This window comes from Camelus ferus, chromosome 22 (genome assembly GCF_009834535.1).
Source record: "Camelus ferus isolate YT-003-E chromosome 22, BCGSAC_Cfer_1.0, whole genome shotgun sequence".
NCBI lineage: Eukaryota > Metazoa > Chordata > Mammalia > Artiodactyla > Camelidae > Camelus > Camelus ferus.
The window spans coordinates 5,872,099-5,898,775 of NC_045717.1; the positions used below are offsets into that span (position 1 = coordinate 5,872,099).

The 26,677-nt window shown below is 44.6% G+C and overlaps 2 protein-coding genes across 2 annotated transcripts in view; both read right to left on the bottom strand.

The window, feature by feature from the left end:
* CREBRF (CREB3 regulatory factor) overlaps positions 1–3,209 on the bottom strand; it is a 49,885-nt gene extending 46,676 nt beyond the window's left edge. Inside the window, 1 exon segment of the mRNA XM_032465082.1 lies at positions 3,071–3,209. The gene's annotated coding sequence lies outside the window, so the exon portion shown is untranslated.
* A 12,829-nt stretch (positions 3,210–16,038) lies between these two features.
* Positions 16,039–26,677, bottom strand: part of ATP6V0E1 (ATPase H+ transporting V0 subunit e1) — a 31,286-nt gene continuing 20,647 nt past the window's right edge. The window contains exons 4-5 of the mRNA XM_032466344.1: positions 23,114–23,243; positions 16,039–16,535 (exon numbers count right to left, since the gene is read on the bottom strand). Of these exons, the coding sequence (XP_032322235.1) occupies positions 23,150–23,243 (94 nt within the window). The 3' untranslated portion in view covers positions 16,039–16,535; positions 23,114–23,149. The remainder of the gene's footprint in view (positions 16,536–23,113; positions 23,244–26,677) is intronic.

Here is a 26,677-nt window from a genome sequence, read left to right on the forward strand (position 1 = left end):
TCTTCAAGACAGGTGATATGTACATTTTGCAAGTGCTCAAATATTACATTTACATATGCCGCAATATCTTAACATCTAAGTACTTAAAACCCAGTGACTGATGTCTTGGAACACGAGTTGACAAACAAACTACGGCCTTCAACTATAGCCTGTTCTTGTAAATAAAGTTTTTTTGGATCATAATTCCAAACATACTGCCTATGGCTGTTTTCATGCCACAATTCACAGAGCCGAACAGTTCTGACAAACACTACATAGCCCACAAAACCTAAGTATTTACTACTTGACCCTGTCCAGAAAGTCTGTCAACCCCTATCTTGGAATCATCAGAACCAACGATCCGACATATTTATGTCCAGCCTAAGAGTTCATCTACCCTGAAAGATGAATTACTGAATATGGTGAAAGACAATTCTTCGCCCAAACATCCAAGTGCATGGAAAGAAACCTCTGCTGATTCATTCAAACTCATGTCGTTGTCAACCTTGACTAAACTTTAAAAGCAAATGGTGAATTCAGTGATCTCAATCTTTCAAAACTGTGCTACATGAATAGAATTAACTAGCAAATTCATCATACATTCACTGTCACTTGTGTTTAGTTCCCCACCACCAGCCACCATACTAATTATGCCTTTATGCCTTACACTGGCATCCAAAAACCCACACTCATTCAACTACTAAACTAGGTAGGACATAGTCTTTGTACAAGTTTGTCTTCACCTGCCATGACAGGCAGACAAGAAAATGGGATGGTAAATGGAGGAGTCAAATCTCTTCTTCTGGATGTATTTAGCCTCTTATGTGCTTAACAGTCTAAAAATTCCAAAGATGCTTTATCAGTCACATAAAAGAATTACATCCAAATAAGTCCCGTTGGATCTATCTGCCGTTCTTAGAATAAGAGGGAAAAAAAGCTAATATTTTTATTTGCCATAAAAATTATATTTAAGAACCGGTCTACCAAATAATTAGGGATTATATTTCTATATATCATTCTTAACAGACCTGAGACAACCATATCAAATCAATACAGAAATCGATAAATCATTTATTTACCAACTACTTTTCTCCAGTTAACAAAAAAGGAGATAAAGCAAATTCCTAAATAAATACAATTAACTCTTGAATAGCCCCTGCATTACATACCTAAGGCATGTTCCTAACCCTAAGTCTTAACCAAAGATGCATCAACAGCCTGGTACCCTTGACAATACCAATGCAATCAGTCACAGGTTGTAAGGCGACGATAAAATAAAACTAAACTAAGCATTTAATACGGCCGACATGATGCCAAAATAATCATGAAGCAAATAAAAGTAAGATAAGTGATTTTCTAATTACTCATACCATCTCTTCCTTCATTTTTGGTGTTTCTCTTAGCTACTTCGGATTAAAAGGAAAATGGGAGAAAATATTTTAAAGTACAATCAGGTGACAAACAGTTTACCACAGATTACAAGATTTACACAGAAGTCTTATTTTCTGCTTTTTTAAAAGAAGTAAGTCAAATCTTGATCCTATTTCTCACCTGCAGGGTATTCGCAAGACAAAGTCCTAAAGAACCTTCATACCTAAATAATTTTCTCAAGGTTCAGTTTTCTCATGAAGCTGATTTACTTGAGCTACCAATTTATGTAAGCAGGAGGCGCAAATTACTACTAAGACTAGGGCAAGCACCAGGGGCCTGATCTTTAGAAGGTATCCTGATGAAAAAATGGAGACCCCGTCCAGCCCTTAACTTTCTCGGCTTTTCTAGTCCTGGTTTTCTCTGGGCAAAATCCAGAAAAGCAGAACTTCCTCCTCACTGCCTGCTTCTATCGGAGGCCTGGTGCATAAATTCAGACCGCTAGTTTTCCAAGTACCTTCTTAAGGTAGTCTTAAGGCTCAAGCTCGCTCATAAACAGCAATAAAGGTTTTGCTTTCTTGAGTTAAAGGAGGGCAATTACAGGGTCTGGCGGCCGGGTTTGTCAGGAAGCGTAGGGCCGGGAAAGAGGGAGAATCCGGAGACTGAGCTCCATCTAGTCCCAAGAACCACCCCCAAGGGGCGGCTAGACTGCCCTCGGTACTTCCCTGCCTCCTCTGCTCGGGTAGGGAGAGCGGTGGGTCGGGGTCGGGCTCGCCTGAGCTACTTCCTGGTCCGATCGGACTCGCCTTCGGACACCCGAAGCGCCCCCGGCCCGGCTCCCTTGCCCTTTGCCCTGTCTCCTCCCCTCTCAGTGACCCACCACCACTGTTCCCCTCCCATCTAACATGGCCGCCCCACCCGGCCCACCCCCAGCACAGCCTAACCAATTGCGGATCCTCGGCACCGCATCCCCACGCCCATTGGCGCGGTAGCCTCCGTCCGCCTGCCCCATTGGATGGCACGCCCTGCCACTCGGTGCCGAGGGCTCCGCCCCGATGCCGCTTCAAGCTGCTTTGAGAAGACATATAAACAAATCCCGGGAGGGAGGCCCCTCTCGCCTGTCTATGGGGCGGAGACGGGAAAGGGGAGCGGCCACCCCCGAGACACCCCTGCCTGGACCCCCCCACCCCAAGCCCGCGCCTCGCTGTCTCCTGCCAGCCTGGTTCCAACCTTCGTGGCCCCAGCCCTTCCTCACACGCCCCTCTCTCTCCTCCTCCCCCGCCAGCCTCGCCTCCCCTCCCTTCCCCGGCCCCTCCCACCCGCTCGCTTCTCTGACAGGCCGGTTGCCGGCAGCCACGGCCCCGGGCTCGAAGGCAGCCGTGAAGGGCCGGGCAGCCTGGCAGGGAGGACGCCAGGCACTGCCCATCCCTGGCCTAGCCTGCCGCCAGCCCGTGGGTCCCTCTACTGCCGCCCCGCGCTTTTATATAATCGTCCCGGGCCGGGAGTGGGGGAGGGGAGCCGGAGCCCCCGTGACCGGCAGGCGGCAGCCTGCTGCCCGCGCGCCCCCAGACTCGGCCCTGGTCCCGGCCCCCGCCCCGCGCCGGCCCGGCCCAGAGCCCCGGCGCTGCCGCCTCCTAGGCCAGCGGCCCTCCTCCGCCCCCCGCCCGTCTAGTCTCCTAGCCCAAGCCCCTGCAGGCTCTGGGCGGCAGGCAGCGGAGCTCACCTGTGGGTGTAGGGGCGGCTCAGGGGCTGGGTCCGGTTCCGCTGCAGGGGCCGCGGCCCCTCTCCATGCTGCCTCGGGTTTGTTTTGTTTATGTCCTTCCTGACGGGTTCCCGGAAATCGCGTGACTCGCCCCCCTCACGTGGGCCGCGGCAAGGAGGAGGAGGGAGGCGGGGGCCCGCCGGCCCCGGGCCAATCGCGAGGCGTTCTGCAGCCCGGCCAATCAGGAGCTCGGCCCGGCAGGGCACCCCTGTCACATGACGCCGGAGGGGCGGGTTGCCGGGAAAAACCAGGAAGAGGGGGCGGAGCGGGGGCTCGGCGCCTGCCACTGCAGCGTGGGTGTGGGCCGTGTCTGGTACCCAGTTACACTCAAGTTTGTGAAGGATGATCATTTATAAAGGCTTTCGCATCCAGCGTTTATCTAACTCACAACTGCGCGATGAGGCCTGAAGTGCCCGTTATGCCCATTTTACAGTTTAAGTTTAGTGAAACTTGAAGGGACTAGGGATTGTATCCACTTTCTGTTTTATGAATGTCCTCCCTATCTGAACCTCTTAATTCACCGAGAAGCTGACCTTGCCTTCTGTCATTCGTTCATTCTTTCAATTAATATATATTGCGCACGTATGCTCCAGACACTGGAATCAACCAGATTTCGTGCACCTTTATGAGAAAGAGCTGTACACAACCGTACAAAAAGAATGCTACCAGAAGAGTCCTAGACAAACAAACCTTCATAACACACGGGAGAGGGAGGGAGGGAGAGAGATGACTAATCCTATTGATAGTAACACGCAGTGGTAATATATGCCAGTTTTTCAGACGGGGAAATTAAGACTCAGAGGGTGGTTAAGTTACTTGCTCAAGGTAAAGCAGCTTGTAAATGACCTAGCCGGGACTGGAACCCAGGTCTGTCACCACAGCCTGTGCTTCCAGACTGATCTTTAAGGGCACAGAATTTATCTTCTGAGCACAGGTCAGAAATCTAATTTTAGTAAGTATAGGGAAAGGAGGATTGAGGAACAGAAATGCTTGCCCAGATTCCTTTAGGATGCCAGTTTTCTCTTAGGAGTAATTGCCTTTGGAAAGGTGGCTCCTCTTTGCACAGTTCTATGGAAGTAGTACTGTCAGTGTCAAAACCATGAACTTCTGAGTTTTATAGATCTTAAACTTCAAAAGGACAAAGACTATCTGTGTTGTTTTTCCTCTGCCTTTCCTGCCTGCCACATACTGGTTGAACAGCAACCTGGATTTGAATCCTTGCTCTACCCTGTGTGAACCAGCACACATTATTTAAGCTTTGTGAGGCTCCTCTGTAAGTACCTCACTGGGTGGATGTGAGAATTGAGTGAAAAAATTCATATAAAGCGTTTACCATAGTGCTTTGAATACAGTGAGTACTTTATGAATGATAGATTGTTTCAAGGACATCATTTAAGAAGATCCACTGCAGACTAAATAGCAAGTAAAGATAACTCTAGATTTTAGCAGTTTAGCAGCTACTAAAATAATACTTTGTACACAATATTAAAAGGTAAGTATATGTAGATACCTGAAAGGGAAGTAAAAGTAAATTTCACCTCTGTATCCTTCAAAATGCCTTAAGGTCTCAATACGCAGTGAAGGAATGAGTATTTTGCCTACTGCACAGGAGGCAGCAGGATTATAATTATTTTCTTAAGTCTATCATACCACATTCAATTTTTCCACATCAACTGCCGTTTAAAAAAGAAACCCCAATAGAAAAAGTAGCTTGGGAAGTTTGAGCCAGGTTCCTCTCACTCATTCATGAGATTCACGCATTAAATCTCCACGGAATACATGACAGATGATCCTCTCTCGTAATACTATATTTGGGGAAACTCCAGCAGATGGTTGGTTGGCTTTTCCACTGTCACGCAGTCCTCTGAATGTAGGCATTTTCACCTCCTCTACTGGGCAACAGTTCCTCGGGCTCAAGGAGCGCCCAGATTCTTCTGCCAGTGTGAGGCTGTGCCCATTGAAGGCACTTACTGGTGAATTATATTGTATTCCCGCCTTTGCATCTTCTGTTGCCTTGGAAAGGACAGAGTTTTGGCTAACAGAGACCTTTCCATCAAAGTTTATTAATGACTATATCCTGTTCCGAAGTGAATGAAATCGCTGACTCCTAATTGATTTGTGTTTCTCTGGGTTTTATCCTGCCAGATTGTGCCACAGTCAAAGTTGGCAGGGAGTTAGGACTCTGGAATCGCACTGATTTGAGTTTCAGAAGCCTCTTCTTGTTCTAGCCACAAAGTAGTAACCAGTGGCTGTGTCCACTTCCAAAGTGCTGAACCTTGCTCCTGCAGAATCATTTGCATACTGGGATAGCCTGAGTCAGAAAAATATGTTTTACACAAACACGAGACAATGGGGTAAGAAAAAAAAATACCGAGGACTCCACTGAATTCTTAAAAATAAAATTTTTATTGGATGATTGGGTAATATATATGCACCGTACAAAATTCAAAAGGTACAAAAAGTCTTTGGTGAATATTGAATCTCTCTCCTCACCCTGTTCCCCGGTCACTCATTTCTCCTTCTCAGAGCCACCCACAGTTACTCTCTGTATCCTTCCAGAGATATTCTCTGTGTATGCAGACATTTCACCCACTTTAAACCTTGATGTTTTTGAAACACTGTTCTTGGAACCAAGACCCCAGTTTAAGCTCTACCACCAACTATGAGATCCAGAGAGAGGGGCTAGACCTCGCGGGGTTACAGTTTCTTCACCAGAAGGGATCTGGACTAGAACTGGATGTTTTCTCCAATCCTTCTCACTTCACATTGAGTTCTCCTGAAAGAATTAAAAGTTGCCACAGGTCCTCCCTTTCCTTTTGACCTAAAGTTGGCACTGTGTGTGATTCTTCACTAGAGCACAGGCAGCCCTACCTGCTGATCATGGACACTTCTCTAAATGAGCGTTATCCTTACAAATATATGTTTTCTTTCCCGACCCCTCTGGACCTGTGTGATGTAAAGATTTCACAGCTTCAGAAGTGAGATTAATTAACTCAGCACTGGAAGATCTCCAGGAAAAGCTGTGTCCCTCTGATACTTTTAAAAAGTGATTTTCTTCCTGAGAAGACCGGAGCATTGCTGAGGGGGAATCTAAGAAAGATACTAATTGATGGTTGGCAATTGGCACCCATCCCTCATTCATTTCCTCCTAAAAAATATTCTCGCAGGGAAGAGGAAAGATCAGTTCTGCCCATTGCCTTAGCCTCTCAACAGGATGCAGTGTTCTTATGTGACTGCTCTGAGCTTCAGTTTATTACTTCTCCCAGAAAGAGCCAAAGTTCAGTCCCCAATGCCCTTCCTTTTAGTCGATCATTTACTTATTCACCCCAATTCCTTGTTCTCCATACCCAGATCCAGGTCTGTCACAGGACAGAAGCTTGGTAACTGCTTGTGGTCTGAATGCAGAGATTAAGCTCCAAATCCTATTCATCCTCCATGGCTCAAGATCCCACATCCTATCTCTTTGAACCAATTCTTATATGGTGGTTGGCTTTATTCCTTTGATAACTGTGTAAGTTTAAAAAGCTAAAGCTCTAAACGTTCTTAGAAACAATAAACAGTACATATATATAAATTTTTTAAATGTGCAGTATATTGTGTATATGTATTTACATGCAATATATTGTATATATGCAAATTGTAACAATTCTACCTAATAAAACTGAAAAATGAAAAAAAGATCTCACATCTTTTATCAAGTCTATTTCTACCATGTCTATTTCTGCCCTCATTAATCTCCTTTCTTCCACCACCCAGCTGAGCACTGGCTGTACTTATTGCTTTGTATTATTTGTATCATGTGTGTTGATATTATTTCCTCAGTTAGATCAAATGGCACAAACACTGATACATCTTTGAATTATGGAGAATGCAAGGCACATCATTAGACAGCATATTCAAGCTTACTTAGTAATGGATAAGAGGAGAGAAAGAGAGAAACTGATATTTGTTTGGGCGCCAAATGGGAAACAGTCTTTGCCCTGGAGGAACTCAGAACCTGATGAAAGATGTGGGAAATTGACAATACAGTAGAGCTTCTAAGAGGGGAAGCCCTGACTGGTTGTTAAGAACATGATACATACATGATTCAGGGCCACTTTCTTGCTGATTGGGGCAAGTAACTAATCTGTCTATTCCTTGATGTTTGTAGTCACCTGTCTCACAAATTGATTTTGAGGATTAAATGCAGGGCCTGATACATAATAGGTGCTCAGCAGTGTTGGTCTCCCCCTCCTCCACCTTCGGGAGGTGGGGGAATGTGACTGGAAGTTTCTCAGAAGAGAAGTGGCAGCAGAGGGAAAGCCACAAGAGAAGGCAGCAAGCAACTCAGACTATTTTCTGATTGCAGTATCTTCCGAGGTAGCATTCCTGTCAAAACTGTTCTGTCTGTTTCACTCAGACTGAAAGTGTCTAGGACATCTAATAGTTCCTGTGGGTTTTTGTTTTTTGTTTTTTTTTTTTTTTTTGTTAGTGCTGAGCTGAACATACTAGTATCAGCAACTCTAACTGATAGTGAACCGGGAAGCCAGGCAGGGAGAACAATCTAGTATTTGTTGTAGGAAAGACTCCCAAAGGACAGGTACAATAAGACATTCTTGTTGGTGAGGCTAGAAGTAGGGTGATAAAAACAGAAAGTGCAGAAAGTGGAGGAACAGATTGATAAGAAGCAGGAACCAAGACCTGCAGCCAGATAATAGTTTGTTGAACTACAAACAGAGGCACATTCCAAAAGACCCAAGCTGGTGTGAAACTGTGAAGCTGGATTTCTAAACACAAGAAGAAAACAGTCCAGAGAGTTCGCTAAAGGAAAGGAAAAATTAAAAGCTCAGAGAATTGAGGGGGAAGTTGCAGAGGGGAGCAGTTCCTGTGTCTCCAAGGTGTTTTTCCCCCAAATTCACAAGGTCATGAATTTCCCTCATGCTACAGCAAAACCAGGGATGGTGCCCAGTCCTGGTTTTGAGGTTTTTCATCCTGTTTTCACAAGGTCCAGCCCAAGAGTGAGATGCATGAAACAAATGGGCGCGATATTCTGCCCCTGCATTCACTCCAGTCACAGTGAGGCATAAAGGATGTTAACAAGCCTGAATGCCAAGTGTGGATTCTATCCTGTGTTAGGAGGGCAGTACCAGGAAGGAGTCTCGTTACTCCACCGCCATAAGTCAGTGCCCACCTAGGCTCCCGAAGGGCTGCCTGTCTTTCTATACAGACCCTGAGGGCACCTGCTCCCCGCAACCTGGGTGGTGCACCCAACACTCAGGCACAAGTCAGAGTTCTGGCTGCAGGAGTCCTGGTGAGCCGGCCACAGCTCTTTCCTGGTGCCCCAACGACCAGTCAGCTCAGCATCAGGAGGATTCTTTGCCTACTTACCCAATCACCTCTTCCCAGTCTGGCAAAAGAGGAAGTCGCCTTTGGGGGAACTTGGGAGTGGCAATGGGAGTTGAAGTAGGATTAGAACAAAGTTGGGGGCAGTTCTCCTTGCCTCCTAATAAAGGAGGTAATAAAAGGTTTAGATTCTGGCAAACTCCATAGAAGAAGGGAGGTTTTCTTCTCCCCTCTGGTTGGGGAACAGAGGAGTAGGGAGTATTAGAAAGGAGGAAATACAATACTGTTCTTTGCCCTGGCTCAACCCAGTTACACTCTGGGGGAAGGGGAAGGCAACACATGTCAAGTCCTTAGGGTCTGGCACACAACACACCTAAGTAAAGGGTAGCTATTACTGTTATTATTAAAAACAATCGCTCTGAACTTTCCTGGGGGTCTGATGAAAGCCAAAAACTTGCTCCCCAGAAAAACACACACAAGTATACACACACCTAATTTTGCAGGTGATTTCAGGGGGCGGGTGAATATTTGTGTAATATCCCGATTAGGACCCACTGAGGTAGGAGGGGGACACTCCAGCCTGGAGCAACAGCTGTGTAACTTGCAGGTTCGAGTGCAAAATGAAAATGCAGGGACGCCTTGTTCGAAAATTATTGTGAAATTCATGACGAGAGCAGAACATTAAACCAAGTGCGGGACCCTTCTACGCCTGGGGCCCTGTGTGACTGCACAGGTCTCATGTCCATGCAGCTGGCTCAAGGAGACCTTAGAGCTCAAGGTCAGACAGCTGTACCCTTGCTTTAAGCAAACTCAGTATCTAGAGAATGGAATTTATAACACGTGCACTTGAAGCGGGCCTCCCACAGGACTCTTGCTGCGCAACTTTGTGCAAGGTTGTAGAGATCAAACACTTGAACCAGCCAGAGATCCTGCCCAGTAAAGCTTCTGCAGCCTGGGGGAAGAGATCTATATATGATACAGCTGTGATGACAGGAATAAGCCACGGTTGCTGTGGGAACCCGGGGAGGGGTCACAAGTTAGGAGAGGAGGTAGGAGAGAGCCTCCAGGGCCTGACTGAGGTCAGAGGCATGATGAGAAGGGTGCTGGCTGTTCTAGGCAGAGGGAGGTGAGAGAGGGGATGATGCTTTGCCCAGACCTGCACTCTCTGTGCATACTCGATGTTGTACCCGAAAATTCCATTTCTGACTCCAGTTTTCAGGAATGCCGGCAGAGAGCAGGAAGTGTGCATGCGCCCTCACTCGGGTGCGCAGGTGTGGGTGAGGGCTGCTACTTCACCGCAGGAACCTGGGAAACTGACCCTGGGGAAAAATGCCACAGAGCCTCAGTGGCAGCCCTGGACCCTGTGATCAGACGCCTCTGGAGTAAATCCCATTACCTCTAAGCGGCCTTGTGCCTCAATTGTTTCATCTGTAAAATAGGGACAATAATAGTACTTACCTAACACGGTTGTTGTGGGGATTAAATGAGTTAACGTATGTGAAGCATTTAGAACAATGTGTTGCTTATGCAACTGCTACCTAAGTGTTAGCTATTCTCATTAGCAATAGGACCGATAACGATGAAGGGAAAAAGCCACACACACACACAAACAGAAACCCACAAAACCCAGCAAAGAGAAAAAAAAAAAGCAGGCACAAAAGGACCAAAAAGGCTCCTAGATCTCAGAGATGGGAAGAGGCATGGATGTGAGTGAGTGAGGAAGGGAAGGTTGGAGGCCCTGTAACCACACCTGCTGAAGGGGTAGGGAAACCTTTGGAATGAGAGGGTCTTTGATGTTTTGGGAAGGTAGACCTCTGGGTGGAATTGGTTAAGTCATACAACCTTTGCTGACCTCAGTTTCTCCAACTGTAAAATAGGAATGTGTCCACAGGGTAAAGCATGTGAAAATACTGGGTAAGCTGGAGGGTGGTGCTGACTGCTGTCTAAGCCATGGCATTTACCAGGATCTGCTGTATAGACTCCTCTTCTTCCTCTGCCCGCCCCTTAAGAGTGGGTGCTCCTCAGGTCTCCAGCCAAGACAGCATCTCTTCTCACTCTACACACTCTCTTCCTGGCCCCCATTCACACCCACTGCTTCAGTCATCTCCATGTTAGTGCCCTGCATCCTGCCTCCAGCCTCATGCTCCTTATCAACGTCCAGACCCATGTAACAATTGCCCACTGGCTATCTCCATGTGGATACCTCAGGCACCTGCAAACTCTCATTGTCCATCATTCATCATGGCCCCCATCTCAGTGAAAGATTCTCCAGTCCACCCCGCAGGGAACCTGGGTATAATCCTCAACTCCTCCCCTCCAACATCCATCAGCTATCTTTATATGCTACTAAATATGGCCCCAGTTCAGTTACTTCTCTGACTTCATTTCATTTCCATTTCTCTAATATAGAAGACCTCTCTCCCTCTCCTAGACTCCTGCAACAACTTAATCACTCGTCAGCCTAGAACACCTCAACTATTCCTCTTTGCCTAGCTCTTACTCATTCTTTGGGTTTCCTCTTAAAGGTCATTTCCTTTAAAAAGCTTCCCCTACCATTAGTTAAGTGTTTCTAGTGCTCTTGCCCAGCAACCTGTACTTGCTAAGATACTGCACCTGCACCGGGGTCCACTGCTAAATTCTAAGATCTAGATCAGGGTCTGCTGCTCCTGTTTACCATCATCTCGAGCAGCTAACATCAGACAAGGACCAGGAGCTGAAGATACCTGCTGAATGTGGTTGAAAACCTTACGTGCTTTGCAAAGTCACATTTAGCTTCGGTTCTTATTTTACAAAACAGCTGCTCCTCTTGCTCATTTTGGGGTGGCGCACGGCAGTACCACACTTTGGACAGTGTAAAGAAACTACAGAAACCATGTCAAAGTCCTGACAGCAGTTTAAATAGACTCCTGACTAGATTCACGTGGGTAGTGGTATTTGTCGCTGGGCATCCTTGCCTAGAATCCTCCCGTTTTGAGTTGGCCTGGGGGGTGGGGGAGAGTGGGTGTTGAGGGGAAAGGGGACAGTACATTTCACAAGGGGGCGGGGGTTTAACTGAAGCAGCAACACAGCCTGAATGAAAGACTTACTCGGAGCAGTTGGGAGTGGCAGAACAGTGGGGCTTGTTCATAGCCATGTGGGACCCCAGAACATTAATACCCCAGGCTTCCACTTTTCTATGTGGGCAGAATCAAAATCAATGCTCCCTTTTCATTCCACCATGCCGTCACTGTGAGCACCTATACAAAAGGAGGCCGGCGTTTTATGAGCTGAATGCTCTGTACTCTGTCCTGCACAATGCAAACAGTTAATCAGAACTGCTGTGTGAACACGCTGATTTTCATTGATTCAGAATAGCTTCAGTGTTTTAATAAATCTAGCTGACTTCACTTCCCTTGACCCTGAATTACTTAAAAAAAAAAAAGTGTGTGTGTGTTATATAATGTTTGAAGGAAGTATTAACACTATTCTGACAATGTTCCCTCTCAAAACACCGTTTTCCCCCGATTATAAAATACAAGCTTTGTGGAAAATTTGGAAAATACACAAAGTTGTAGAATAATTATTATCAACATTTTGGTCTATGACCTATCAGGTTTTTTTTTCTACGCATGTAAGTTTAAAATCCTGGTTTTTTTCCCCCCTCTTAACATAATATCCTATTATCTTTTGTTATTAAAGTAACTTGTTTCTTTTTGCTGAACTATTACATCATCGTTGGAGAAAATGCTCAAAGGAAAAAGAAAATTACAGTCATTTGCAATCACCAATCAGAGGCAATATTAACAGCTTTGTTGTTTGTCTTTTCAATCTCTTTTCTAGGCATATATTCTGAGAAAAGAAGTTACTAAAATGCATTGCAGTATTCCTCCATTTGGATGCGGCATGGCTTACGTAAGCATCTCCTTTTGTTGAGCATTACGTTTGCTGTCCATTAACTGTGCTATGATAGATATCTTCTACAATGGCATTTTACATTGTGCTTGTTTCCTTAGAAAACTATGGATTTTCTACCATTAATTTCATACATTCAATTCTTGCGAGAAAACTGAAATAAAAGGGCAGGGGGAAGAAAAATAACATCTCTGCTTTGAATACATCTGTTTCCCAAGCAGAAGAGAGCTCCAGCATAGAGGAATGGGGTGATGAAGCCATTCTAACATGCTTATGGGGGAAGGTATAGCTCAGTGGTAGAGTGTGTGCTTAGCTCACACGAAGTCCTGGGTTCAATGCCCAGTTTCTCCATTAAAAAAAAACAAAACAAAAAAACAAATAAATAAGTAGACCTAATTACCTCCCCCCACCCAAAAAAGGCTTAGATATATATTTTTAAAATACAACTTAAATATAGTTAATGAAGAAGCAAATGACTTCAAGTTTTTGAAAGATGAAATAATCTAGGGCAAAATCTTCCAGGAGTCAGAGCAACAATTTAAAATAATTTCTCAATTCTAAATTTGCCTCTGCGTGGCAGAATACCTACCATTGCTAAAAATAACAACTGGCCAGAAGAAATAAACAAAAAGGTGCTACTTTTGAAGCAACACCAAAGGAAGATACAATAAAAAGTTCTTGGGTCAGTAATAAATGAGGGTATAGACATCATTCTATGTTTAAAGAAAATAACAAAAACAATGTTAAAAGAAACCAATGACCCTCGGACTGCATCTTCAAAAGCATGCCAGAAATACTGCCGTTCTGGTACACAAGCTGCCAGAACCTGGAAGGGCAGGAAGGATGTGGTCTAGATACTTACGTGATGATTGTTTCTAAGAGATCCAGCTCCCTGCTCAGAGCTCAGGCCTGGAGCCTGGGGTGTGCCTTTTATTTTTCTGTAACCCAAGTACAAATGACTAAACAAAAGGGAAACCATATGTTTAAAACAAAAAATCAATTGGTTGCCCCTCTGGGGCCTATCTTTATAGAAAAGTACTGTCAGTGGGTCCTAGGGATTTCGCCATTTCTTTGAAAAATACCTTTTGTGTATTATCATAATTTACAAATCATCTTTACCACCATCTCACTTGGTAACAACCTTGTGTAGCAGAAAGGTCTGGTATTATCTCCATTTTATAGATGAAAAAACTGAGGCTCAGATGTTAAATGACTTTCTCAAAGTTACATAGCTAGCAAATGATGGAATAACTGCAAACCTAGGGCTTCCCCTAGTCTAGTGATCATCCCAGGCCACACCATGTTCACCAGACAGGCTTTGGAAGAGAGAGACACCTCCAGGATCCTTTTAAAGGGCTGGATGGAGCTTCTTGCAATCTGGGCCCTGGCAAGCACAGGAGAAAGGGCACTGACAAAGGAAACAGGATTCATAAGCATATCCATCTCAGATGCTGGCCTGTGTTGTAACAAAATGGTTCAGTTATTAGGGAGGTGACAGGAAAACATATGTCTGAGTTTACCTGTTAATTGCATTTAATATCCTTAAGAATTTCATAAGTGAGGAAACAGGCTCAAAGGTGAAGTGACTTCCTGGACAAAGGGAACTTACTGAGTTTCCCCCACAAAAGCCGACTTGATCTCATCATTCCCTCATTTCAACAACAGTGATACAGCTCGGTGAGGACAGAGCCAGAGGACCTGGCTGCTAGGAGCTTGCAATCAGTCTTTCTGGGGGACTAATCTTTGATCTCCAGGCTGGCTGGGAAATGAGCTCCTTTTTTCTTCATAGGCTTTATGCTGAGGCTTCATTAGGAGTAAATACCAGGAGGGTTTGGAGAAAACCTTCTAGGTTCAGGCCTGAGTTGCTGCCTTATTAGGGCCTTCACCTCCCGAGCAGGCTTACTGAGCAGGATTTTCAAAACCTCCCTGGCACATCACCAGGCCCTTCAGTGCTCATGGCCCTGCATTCCCCACTGTTAGTGCGGTCAACACACAAAATTTCCTTACTCGTATCTGTAGGAAATCGGATCCCACCAAACGGTGAGCAGGCCCAAGTGCAAAAAGCAATGTAATCCCAATGTCTCACAGCAAACAAGGAGTGCAAAAATGGATCTGGACAAAGTGACAGAGTAAGGCAGAACTCGGGGGCTTGGATCAGCAAGGACGTGACCTCTGCTTTCACCTCTGCCGTGAGACCGGGAATGTGTTCAGCCACTACCGTGAATGAGAAGAGCCCGAGACTGCCCTCCATCACGGCTGCAAGCACGCTGCAGCCCGGTCTGCTGCACTGGACCTGTGGAGGCTGCCCATCAGGCAAAAGCAACTCTCAAGGGAAGCAACGTATTAGGCACACCATGCGGCTCAGCTTCAAACCCACGGGGGCCTGCTGGAAAGCAGCGGGGGCGGGGTGGTGGTGGTGGAAAGGTTTCAGACCAACCTCCAGCGATGATGGGCAGTGGGTGACTGATTTGAATCTGGGTACACAGTCATACTCCCCTGACCACAGTCAGGGCTCAAAGACTGTGGCATCCTTTTATGTACCCATAGTAACCATCAGCATTGCTTTTTTCGATGACAAATAATGATTAAGGGTCAAATAAGTTGCTCTGATGAAATTCAGCTTGGTCACCCACAAAGGCAGAATTCTTCCCTCCCACCCGAGCCCCAGAGGTGGCTCTTGGCCAACGAAACTCTGAGAGGGGCAGGGGGCAAGTGAGAAGTGCCCCAGGGCGGAAACAAGAGAACGCAGATCCTACTCCCCTGTCCGCCCCGACCGGCTACGTTACACTGTGCACGGAGTTCTCCCCGTCTGGGCTCAGGTTCCTCATCATAAAACGATGGAGTCAGCATATATCACTGTGGTCCCTTCGACACCAAATCTTCACTATTTTCTGGACTCCATGAAATTAGCTACAGAGGCCTGTTTGCTGGAAAGGTAAAGTATGGAGTTGCCTCTTAGGAAAACTTTTAAGTTCAAAATGAAAGCCCAGGATGAAAAGAAAGAAATGAAAGCAGGAGAGTCACTTCAGCTTGAAACTCTCTTTGGTCTTAAGAATAGCAAAGCAATGAGTTCAGATAGACTGGGAGGAATACAAAAGCACAAACTGCAAAACAGGAAATCCACTCTTGGCTGGCTGTCAAAGAACCAAGAGCTGGTGAAAATTTAGATCCATTTTCATTTTTAATTTCTTAACACTAATAAAGGCCCCAAATTAGTGAATTACTGAAGTACCCACTACCAAAACACAAATTTACTGTCCCCGTCCTCGGCTTTTCCATCGCCTGATTTTTCAGTCCTATTTCCGGTCTTGTGATGATACAAGAAACTGCTGGTTCCGGCTCGTCCCTGTGGCTGGTCCTGCCCCTCTACCTGCCCAGCATCATAACCACGTTTTTGCGGACAATGGTCAAACACGGCCTGGTATTACAGTTCTGTGTGTACCAACCTTACCTCTCCAAATAGCACATCAGCTCTTGAACTTCCAGGGACCCGATTTCCACATCTTTGATTCCTCCAGTGGCTACAGCGAGCACTCAAATGTTTACTGGATTGATGAAGAATAGTACTTACCAGACTATTCAGGTATCTTGAACCACGTGGCCAGTTTTATACATTCAAGCTAAGTTTGAACTACAAAATCATTTTTCCAAAAGGAATTATCTAGAGATAGGAAAGCTTAAAAAAAAAAATGAGCTTAACAAACACCGAAACCAGATTTCCATAGAAAGCAGAAAAATAATTTATTCCAAGAGATGGCAGAAATAAGAAATTCACCCTGAAAATATACTTTGGTATAAGTCTGCTGAGACAGATTTTCCCCTCTGAACATGTTTTCCCACTGACTGCCCCACTGGGGTCCTGTTGTCCTGTGACAGTTTTTAAACACTTCGCTGATTCCCGTGTTGTGAGCTGCATGAGCCATCTTCAAATCCACAGGTTCCAAGGAGAGAGTAACGTGCTTCCCAGAAGAACAGCACTTTCCGTCTCAGAAGAGGACAGAAACATTTTGCGGAGGCAGCACAGTTTAGGTTAAATAGGCACATCATTCATCAAAGTGTAAAAAAAGGTGATAGGAAAAAATACTGCGTTGTAGACTAAGATATTCAAGTGTGATGTGAACGTTTAAGGCAGCGGATGGCCGAAAGGGGCGAGTCGAGGAAGGTGGTCTGGGTATGGAGGTGATTTTGCATCTTGAGGCACTGTCTTCGTGACCTGCAAAACAAAACCGTCCCAGTGACTGGGCCTCACGCCATCCGCAGGAGGGCGAAATGTTAGCATGGAGAAAGTCAACCAGTTCAGTAATTTAAAATATACAGGTGCTCCCTAAATACTGGAATGAAACCAGGCTCAGTGAACATGCAGGTTTGGGCAGGTTTTGCAGGGCTGTGACAGGAGGTCCAGGTACCAAGGACAACGCTAAACTGAGGATCCCAAGTCACGGTTTGACTGTGTCACGGAAAGCAGGAAGGGCGAAGCGACCGTACTGGGATCTGACGAGGTCACCTGGGTTTCAAGAACCTGCATGTGCACCTGCCCTCTTACAGCACGGAAGGGGGCTTCCCGCAGGCGGGCCAGCTTTCCTCTATGTCCTAAAAAGCAGGGTCCTTGGTCCTCGAGGTTGCTCATTGTTCTTGTCTCCCCCCAAGTATAGGTGACAGATGAGAATCTCTTTTTCTGGAAGCTTAAAGCTGCACCACCACCTTCGCAAAGTTAGCAAACACTTAAAATAGGTATCTTCACACAACATTGTGAATCGACTATACTCCAGTAAAAAAGAGAGAGAGAAAATAGAAATTAAATAGTGTCTTTCAGAGGGAAGTTCCACACAAGCCTTGAGTTGGTGGATGAGAAAACAAGCTGGTCATGACCCACCATTTGCCAGAATGTTGAGGGTTAAGGGCAGCGGAGCGAGGGGGCTAGTTAAATTCGGATGAGGCATGGCTGAGGCAGGCAGGTCTGAAAAGACTGAAGGTTGAAAAGCGTGGAGAGAGATCAGGTGGGCCCTTGAGGTTTTCCAAATCAGTGGGCACAACCAGGAGAACCCACAGGGCAGGGTGACAAAATGAGAGGTTTCCCACGGCCCCAGCAGCAGACATGAGGCCGCTACTACGTCTTACTGAGGCAGGCTGGGCGGTCCGACTGCCCCTGACGGCAGAAAGTCCCAGACTGCCGGGGACTCACCAGGGCAGGGCACTGCAAACAAAACACCCGTCAGGTCAGGATGTGATTAGAGGACTGTTTTCGCCGTGTACTAAGGAAAAGAACCAGAGCAGGCCAAGTCGGGGCAATTACCAGAGCTACCGGTTTCTTCCACAGCTCCACAAAAGCTCTCTTCTAATCTAATGATCGTTTTCTCTTCTCCTTAGGCCAGCAAAACAGTCCTCTGCACAGACCTGACTTCCAGGCAGATTATACATTTTACTTGAGAAGACTTGAAGCAGTGAATCCAGACGTTTTGTGTGTTAATTTCTTACGAAGAGCACACTGGTTAGATTTCCTTAGACTGTTCAGGCCTTTTTGGGCAAATGAATAATCACAAAGAGGGAAAATCAGTCTTCACTTTTGAAAAGTCACATAGAAACAGGGGGTAATTTTCACTCAAGCTCAGTGATACCAGTTTTAAGACATGTGAGTGTTATGTTAAACGGCACAGACTTGTGGTTCGATTTGAGTGAATTAAAGAAGCCCATACTCTACTCATCTCTCTGATATGAAATGGACATTTCAGGGTGGAGGTGGGCAACTCAACAAAAGGGTCCCTGTCATCTTCTCATTTTTTTAAATAAGGGAATCACAAAGCTACTTTCAGATAAAACCGAGAATGAAGACAACATAAAAATATTAGGACTGGAATCAGGATATCTGTTCAGGGAAGGATGAGTGAATATATTTTTTAAAACACAGAAGAGGTCTCATTTTTATCTGTATTTTTTCACTTCAGATAAATTCACAAAATAATTCCTTCTTTACTATTATACGTAAGGTATGTATTTATTGTAGGAGATTAACTATAAGAGGTATTTAAGCAAACTAAAGGCATGAGTGTTTCACAATCCAAGGCAATGCACTGAATGGATGGCAAAAACTGCCGAGCTAAATATACTGAGAAGAAATCACTGTGAAGCCCGGTGGCCAGGAAAGGAAGTACAGGGATTTGCAAGCTGGACACTCAAAGAGAAAGAAAATATCAGAAAGAATTCCAAGAGAATGAGTGAGTGGAGACAAGAAAGCAGAAGAATGTTCACGGAATAGTAAGTTTACCAATCTGCCCTCTGAATTAATGAATGTTGTGAGGTAGTGAGAAGCAGGAAAAGCTACGTAAAGCTAATTAGGTCAAGAGCACGAAAACGGTAAAACCAATAGGTAACCATGGAGGAAAGCAGTGAAAAAGAGGCTGAGAAGGTGATCTGAGGGCAGAACTGGGAAGGCCTTGACCGCCAAGTCAGAGAGCAGGACAGAACCTACAGATGAGTCATTCTTATCTTTTGTGGCCCATGGGGACCTTCGGTGACCTGGACAGGCTGTGCTTACAACATGTTACATACAGCATTTCAAGGGGCACGTATCCATGAAAATCAGGGCCTTCAGGTTAAAAGAAAAAAAAGTCCTGCTGTAGGCCATGGAGAAGGGGTGAAAATTCTGGGGCAAAAAGCAGTGATGTGTTTCGGGAGGTGCTACATCAGGAAGATGAACAGGGCGGTGGTTTGCGGACACCCTGAGTGAAGAGACAGGCAGGCCTGATGAGAAACCACTGCAATCATTCAGAGCTGCAGCGACTGGGTCAGAAGTTGGGGTCCCCGTCAGAGGAACAGAAAGGAGGGGCAGACACAAGAGACATCCCAGGCTCCACTGGATTCAAGGAAGAGGAGAAAGAAGCGATCGAACAAGTTCTGACCCTAAGTGACACAGAAAACTACGGCAGGTTCTTTAACCATGAAACACCTTGTACAGTTGAACTTTTCACAAGCCTGGCTTCACTGCAACCTCTCAGCAGATCATGAACCCCTTCAGAGCCCACAGCCTTCCCTGAAACCCTATGCACCTCGTGACACTCAAATATTTTTGGAACGCATAGAAAAACAGCTCCCTCGGGGCAGAGGCCTAATTACCAATACGCTGTTCCTCTCTGGTCCAGACTTTGTAATAAAGTAGAATGCCTGCCCTTTAGGACTGTGGCAGACCACACAGGCTTATCTAAACATACTACAATGATGTGGTTTATCAACTAACTTACAGCACACTGGTCTGAAGCCACTCCAAGGGGACTCCGTACAAGCATCAGACCCCCAAAGCTGCAGGAAAATGGGACATCAGAAAAACAGCAACCGTGATGTGACAGGTCCATTAGAATCTTAGGAATCGAGGCTCTAGAGGCAGACGAGGCTGGCAGGACGCAGAGATGGAGTGAGCACTGTTCTTAAAAGTACTGGGTAAGACTTCCAGCCAATAAACACAGTGTGCTGTAACTCAGCCTATCAACATATGAAAGAAAACCATGGCAATGAAAGTGTTTAAAGTAGCGAAAGGACTGGCTAGCTATTTAACTGTGTGGTTTGAACCAATTCAACTTCATGTGTATAAAATTATGCAAAAGCTTTCATGACTGTTCCTCATTTTTCTCTGCTGAATACCATGCCTGGCTTACACCTCCTACTTTCCAAATCTGGCCTCTTAAAGAATCATATACAGACCTGAACACTTTTCCTTACCAGGTGGAGACAGGCCTATATCTGGTCTCTGCACTCCTTTATCATTCCACGTTGTGTAGAAGTTCAAAGTTCTAAAGGGGATTTGGTTTAGCTCATTCTTTGGATTTTACCAAGAGAAGTGAAGTCCTGTCTTAAGAGTTCTGTTTGCTCCAATGTTAGGCAGAGATTAGATCTCCTGATGTGATAACTCCAAAGGCCTACAGTTACGGAATCACAATCACTGCCTCAAACATGGAATGAATGTGACATGTTTATAAGTAGGGTTGCCTGGCTGTGCTCTATTTCCCAGTGTTTTGCTTTTAAAGGAACAACCTTTAATATAAAGGTTTTAAGCAGTGCTAGTCTGTGCTGTGGATCCAACTGCAAATGTTAGGAATTCATCAATCAGGCTATGGACACATGACACTGAAGAGACTGGCCAAAGGAAACCTTCAGATTTCACACACACAGTGTTATTCAGGGCCAAAGGGCCCAATTTACTTCTTGTAAGGGAAGGAAATAAGGCTCAGAGATGGTAAGTGAAAGGCAATGTTAGAACCAGATCCCACTCTGAGGCCTAAAGTTCTCTGCTTTAAACTCCAAGCAACATCCATACCTAATATTCACTATAGTTAAGAAGAACGAGAGAAAACAGAACCTGATGAAAAAAAGGCAGGTTAAAAAAATACATGAATCGTATTTTTAAAAAATCTATATAAAAGGGAATCAAAATCCCTTTGGGCAAAGAAAGAACTCCAAGGGGGAAAAAAAAAGCTGCCTATCTACCAGATTGGCAAACATAAGGCTTATGAGGAAAAGGCACTCACATATAATGTTGGTGGGAATGCAAAAATGGTACAATTCCTATAGAACAGAATGTAGTAATATCAAGGAAAAGTATATATACCGTTAACCCAGAGATTCCATTTTCAAGGACTCTAACCCAAAGATCACTGGTAAAAATACAAAAACATCATATGCACAGGATGGCACCATGGCTTTATCAGTAATAGCAAAAGACTGGAAATAATCTGAAAGGATATCAATGGCTATAAAAAGAATTGAGGACGATCTCTAAACACTGACAGGAGCAATCTCTAGGATATACTGTTCAGTGAAAAGAGCAAGGTACCGAATAGTACATGTAATATGGTATCTCTTCTGTAACAGCTGTGTGTGTAGCGGGGGATGGACACACACACGTATATACGTTTGCTGATCTTTGCACAGAGAAACAGTGGAAGGATATAGTCTTCTATGAATATATCTTAATTATAATCTTGACTCTGGAAATATTTTACATATTCAAAAAAAGTAGCAAAGAAAAAAAATTACTAGAAAATTGAATACAAAATAAACCATCTTAATCTGTGTATAAATTGATAACCACCAGAGGAAACAATTATTTCAGTTGACCTCCCAAAACAGCATTCTGTCCTTTATTTGTTCTAAGGACAATATAAAACAGCAAAGAAATCCTCAATTGCATTCGATAAACTTATAGTTAGTAGTTATATTGGTGGTATTTTGAAACTATCTCATATATGTAAGAGGATAATCAAAGTAAGTAATTTCGTTACTGCCTTTAGGAGCCAAGATTTTCAGTATATGTGAATGATATTCAAGTATAAAACCAAAGAAGTCAGATAAAAACCCTGTAATGTTAAATTTGAATTAGAAACACTAACATGAACTCATGATAATTTTTTTTTTTCTCTTTAAAAATCTATACTTCCTGCCTTTGTCTGCTGTAAAGGCTTGGTAGCAACAACACCTCGGCAGAAATGAAGGCACCTGGCCATCTGATCATGGCTTTTAAACACCACTACCGCTGAAAAAAACCAGGGTCCATGGGGCTTGAGGACTGTCTAGTGAACCAGGGATCCTTTCAAGTGGGAGACTCAGAAAGCAGTTGGAGGAAAAGCTGATTCCACGTCTGGGACAAGAAACATACAAGAAAGGTCTGAACACCTTGATGTTGCCAGAAAGAAAACTATCAAAGACTAATATCAAAAGGACCCGGAAGCCAGTCTAGACAGAGACTCCCATAACGCCAAAGAAAGAACTGAACATAAAAAGGGTAACAAATGTGCAACTGATTAAAACTGGAAATGAAAGAAAACCTTATTGGATACCCTAGAAGTAACTTGGGCACCAACATCTTACTCTGAAAAAGTAAAAGAAAAAAAAAAAATTTAATATGTATTCTGCTTTTCTTGTATGACCTATGTTTCAAGGTTACAAGTAATGGTAGCTGGTGAGGAAAAGCTCATTTTTTAAAGAAATAGTTCATCTAATCAAATATAGAGGTAATAATAGGATAGAAAATCACCATCTGTGCAGTTTCTACTGAAATGCTTCATTCAGGCTAAGATCATTGATGGATAAATTCACTGGATAAAGGTGGACAGAGACAGTTACATCTGGAGGGACCAGGCTGTTGTTACCTGAACCCACTGATCACCTTAGCATCACTGAAGACAGACATCGTGTGTCTCCTGATACAAGGCAATACGAAGTTCACGGAACCACTTGAGAGCCCTCGCCAAAAAAGCTGAACCTGAATCTAGTCAAGCATTCAGCGGTCACCTCCATTTAACGAAATAATGGAGACAGGAACAAACAAAATGACAGGTTTGCCGACTCTCAGCCTGTGAATAAGTCTTTCCATTACACCACTCCTTACTGCTCCTTCTCCGATCCTCAGAACCAAATGAAACCTGCAATTTTAAGACCAATTTTCAAAAAGCATCTGTCTCTCTCTATCCAAAGCATTCAGAGAGGCCCTTCATGTAAAATCTGCCAGCCACTTAAAGTTGCAGAAGCTCGAAATACCAAGCATAAACAATCACGTACTTGATCTGTGTCTCAACGACTGCATGCAATCCTACCTTTATTTAAACATCTGGGTAAGAGTACAATTTAAAATAAATCCTTTGGTACAGTGAATGGCCTAAGACCCACATCTATTTCTGCTATTCAGATCGCATTTACTTGCAAGAGCCTACCCTTGCAGAGGCCCGAGTTTTCCGAGGAAAAGTCAAGGCAAACTCCAGCTGACCGACAGACAACACTCATGTGAAAGGTCAAGGGCATAGTCACCTCAACGACTGAGCACTGGCGAGCAGGTCTTCTTCCTCAAGGCCAATGATACTTGAGGTACCAGATGGTTTCATTTTTCAACTGTGGTCCAAAGAGAGGGTTGAGTTGGGCCAGAATCGCAATCAGCCAACTAAAAAATAATGGGGGCGGAAGGACAACAAAAAGTGGTGAAATCACGTTGGAACAGGACCATTTTTGATTAGGATGAAAAGAGTGCTTTAGTAAAACTTAAATCTATTCTGTTCAGACCAAACCTTCGATACACTTAAAGTTCATAAGACACATGGTGCTAACGGGACCATGTTTTACAACAAAACGCTTCGTAGAACACCCTGCCTTCGTTTGGATGCCTGACTGACAAAGCAGTGAGGCTTCACCACAGTATGTCTCTCTTTTCTCTCGTTATCTCAATTCCCTTTCCAAGTATCCAAGATTTCCTAAACTCATATGGTATCTTCACCTCAGAGTGTTTTTGTCTAATCTCAGTTATCACCTTCACAACTTTCAGGCTCAGGAAAAATGGGTTTACTTTACTTTATCATTTTCCAAAGGCCGGGACCCACAACCAATATGACACATCCATGTTCACTGCTACAGCCATTTCAGCCTGCTGACTCCCAATTAGACAATGACACCGGAGCATCCCGTCTGTAATCACCATCACCACTAAAATGTGTTACATACCTTTTGGGCCCCAGTGGAGCTGAGAAAATGGACATTTAACTCCCCCTGCTTACTCAGAATCTAAGTAACAAGGTATTCCTCTGCATCACAGACCAATTACGGAGGAAGTACGATGGTGTACATACTACCCCAGGGTTAGAAAAATAGCACATAGTCAAGACTGTCTTTAAAATTTTCATATACAGCTCACAGAGGTCTGAATAAATGGTTCTATACCTGATCTAGGAATTCATACGCCCACTGAAGTTGGAAAATCACTGAACTAAGACCAAAGCAGAGGGAAAAAAAGGTGAAATATTTGCAAATCATATACCTGATAAGGGGTTAATAACCAAAATATACAAAGAACCCATGACTCAATAGAAAGACAGTGAGCAAACATCTAGCCATTCAAATCATTCCATGTTTTACTTTATTAAACAAATATTTAATGAGCACCGAATAGGCTCCAGGCCCCAGAGAGACAAAGGAGAAAATGAAATGTTACTTCCCTCACAAAATTTATATAATATGTCAGGAAGGACATAAAGTGGGGTGAAGGGACAGAAAAGATGGAGGTAACGGGGGTTCTACTTTGATGGGCTGGTCAGGAAGGCCTTTCCAAGGATGTGGGGCTTGAGTGGAGACCAGAATGAAGAAGAACAACTGCCTTGAATTCCTATCCAAAATGTAACATTCATCTTTAAATTAGAATTTAAACTGGAAATTGGAACTGCTCTTATTTTGGGGGGGGGGGGTAAACAAGCCCTGACTCCGTCAACTAGTGATCCTGGAGGATGGATTTCAGCCTGGGACCCTGACGCTGCTGTCCTCTCTGCAGGGGATGTAGGGAGTTGCTTTCTACGGAGAAGGAGATGTCCTGTTAACAGTAGTTTCCTCCTAAAATTTCAGGACTTTCAATTCCCCTATAAGAGAGCGAACTAGCCAAAGCCAACCCAGGTCACGGTCTTGTTGGATCTCTGTTCTTCCACTTGCTGTCATTTTTAGAACTCTTCCAATGAGAGGATCAAGAAGCTGAGTCTGATCACTAATGGTCAGACGGCCGGGGAAGCGACCAGCACCAGCACCAGACGCTTCACCTGCAGAAACAAAGCACCGGCCCTCCCCTCCCCACCCCACCCCAACGGAAGGTGGTTCTGTGACCGGAAACATGACACCTGAGGACACTGGGCCAACACAGCTACCTCTAGCTGACTCACTTTTATAAACAAGAAGTTAATTCAGATGAGATTCTCTGATCTGTCCTTGGAACTAGAGAATTCGACACAAACAAAATACCAAGACTTGTCACCGAGGTTTAACATCTACCTGAAAAAAGGAACGCCGAGGGCAGCACAGGCAGACACGCTGAGAAGCGCTGTGACTGCAGCGAACGCTAATGGTGCAGAGCGAGAGTCATGGAAAATTCCAGAGACCCAGGACCTCCCCAATCCCAGCAGGCAGTGGAAGCAGACTGTACAAACAGTCGTCCGTCCTCTCAGGACAGGCTGAAATCACTGGCCGGTGCTTAGAAATGCCAAACACAAAACATGTTAGAACCTCGCCTCTGTCTCTTTTCTTCACCCAAAATGCATACTACCCAGTAAAAACCCTATCTCCCCGCACTTCGTATGATGTTGGATTGTGGTGCTTCTCAATCCTGACAGTACATAGATATAATCACCCAGGGAGCTTGGAGCTTTAAAAAAAAATGATGTTATATCTTACAAATGCTCTTTCTTTTAATTCTCCCACAATCTGGTCAAGGAAACTGAGGCAGAGAGAGGTGAAATGATTTACCTATGGTCATAACACTAATCAGGCGGCAGCAGCTCCTGAACCCGAAATCACGTCTGACTAATATTCCTGCCTCACAAGTTACCTTCTGAAATATGTTAACTGACAATATTTCAGAAGGCATCAATTCAGCTCAATCTAAACCGTCTGGGAGTCAGGGATACAGAGACTCCATCTGTTCACTCTTATGCCCATCATGAGCCTTTGGTACCAGAGGTAAAGAAGGAACATCCAGAAGCAAGAACAAAGTCCACTCTGCTTGCTCAGATCAGTATTCAGAAACTTTTCTGAATTTTATTTCACATACTATTTTTAATATTTCAAATCAAGCAAAACATCTCACTTAAAAAAAAAACAAAAAACTAACAAACCACAGTACAAGAAAATTCCTTGGGAAACAGCCCAGGCCAGTTCATTTGAAATTCCAGGGAGGAATTTCCCCCCTCCAACCAGCGGAGCTCTGGACCCGCCCTTCTGACTACTGCCTGACTTCAGATTTTTCTTTAAAGCTGATAAACATAGTGGAAGGAGGAAAAAAACACCCTGAATTGATGGAAGTGGGTGGGGGAAGAGATCGTATTCCAGTGAATCTATTACTTCATGTATCCAAGAAGAGAGAACTAAATGTACCCTCCACATCTGCCTCCAGAACCCCCAGTGCCTTCTGAGATTATTCAGACAAATGAGGCAGCTATGGCGCCGGAACACCTTTCGGAGATCTGCAGAGCTGGAGTGGACCAGAGGTCAAGTCCGTGTTCCACATTTTCACAATGAAGAAACCATGTCCTAGGGAGCTTAATACCCCACAGCGAATCAGTGATAGAGCCGGAAAGGGAACCCAGGACTTGTGAGCCTCATGGTACCAGGCTGCTCCCACAGGGTATTAAGGATGAAACAAATCAGGCAGTTTGGGAGTTCCTCTTTCACGCCACAATCATTTCCCAATGCCAGGCTCCGTAACTCTGGCTCTAAGGATGCCAAGGGGAATCGGCTGAGGGGCCATCCCCTAGGGGCTCATGACTTGTGAGGGACAAACCAAGGATGGTGGCGGAGTTTGCTGTGGGAGAGAGAGGCATAGGGTGATTTCATCACAGACACTCCCGA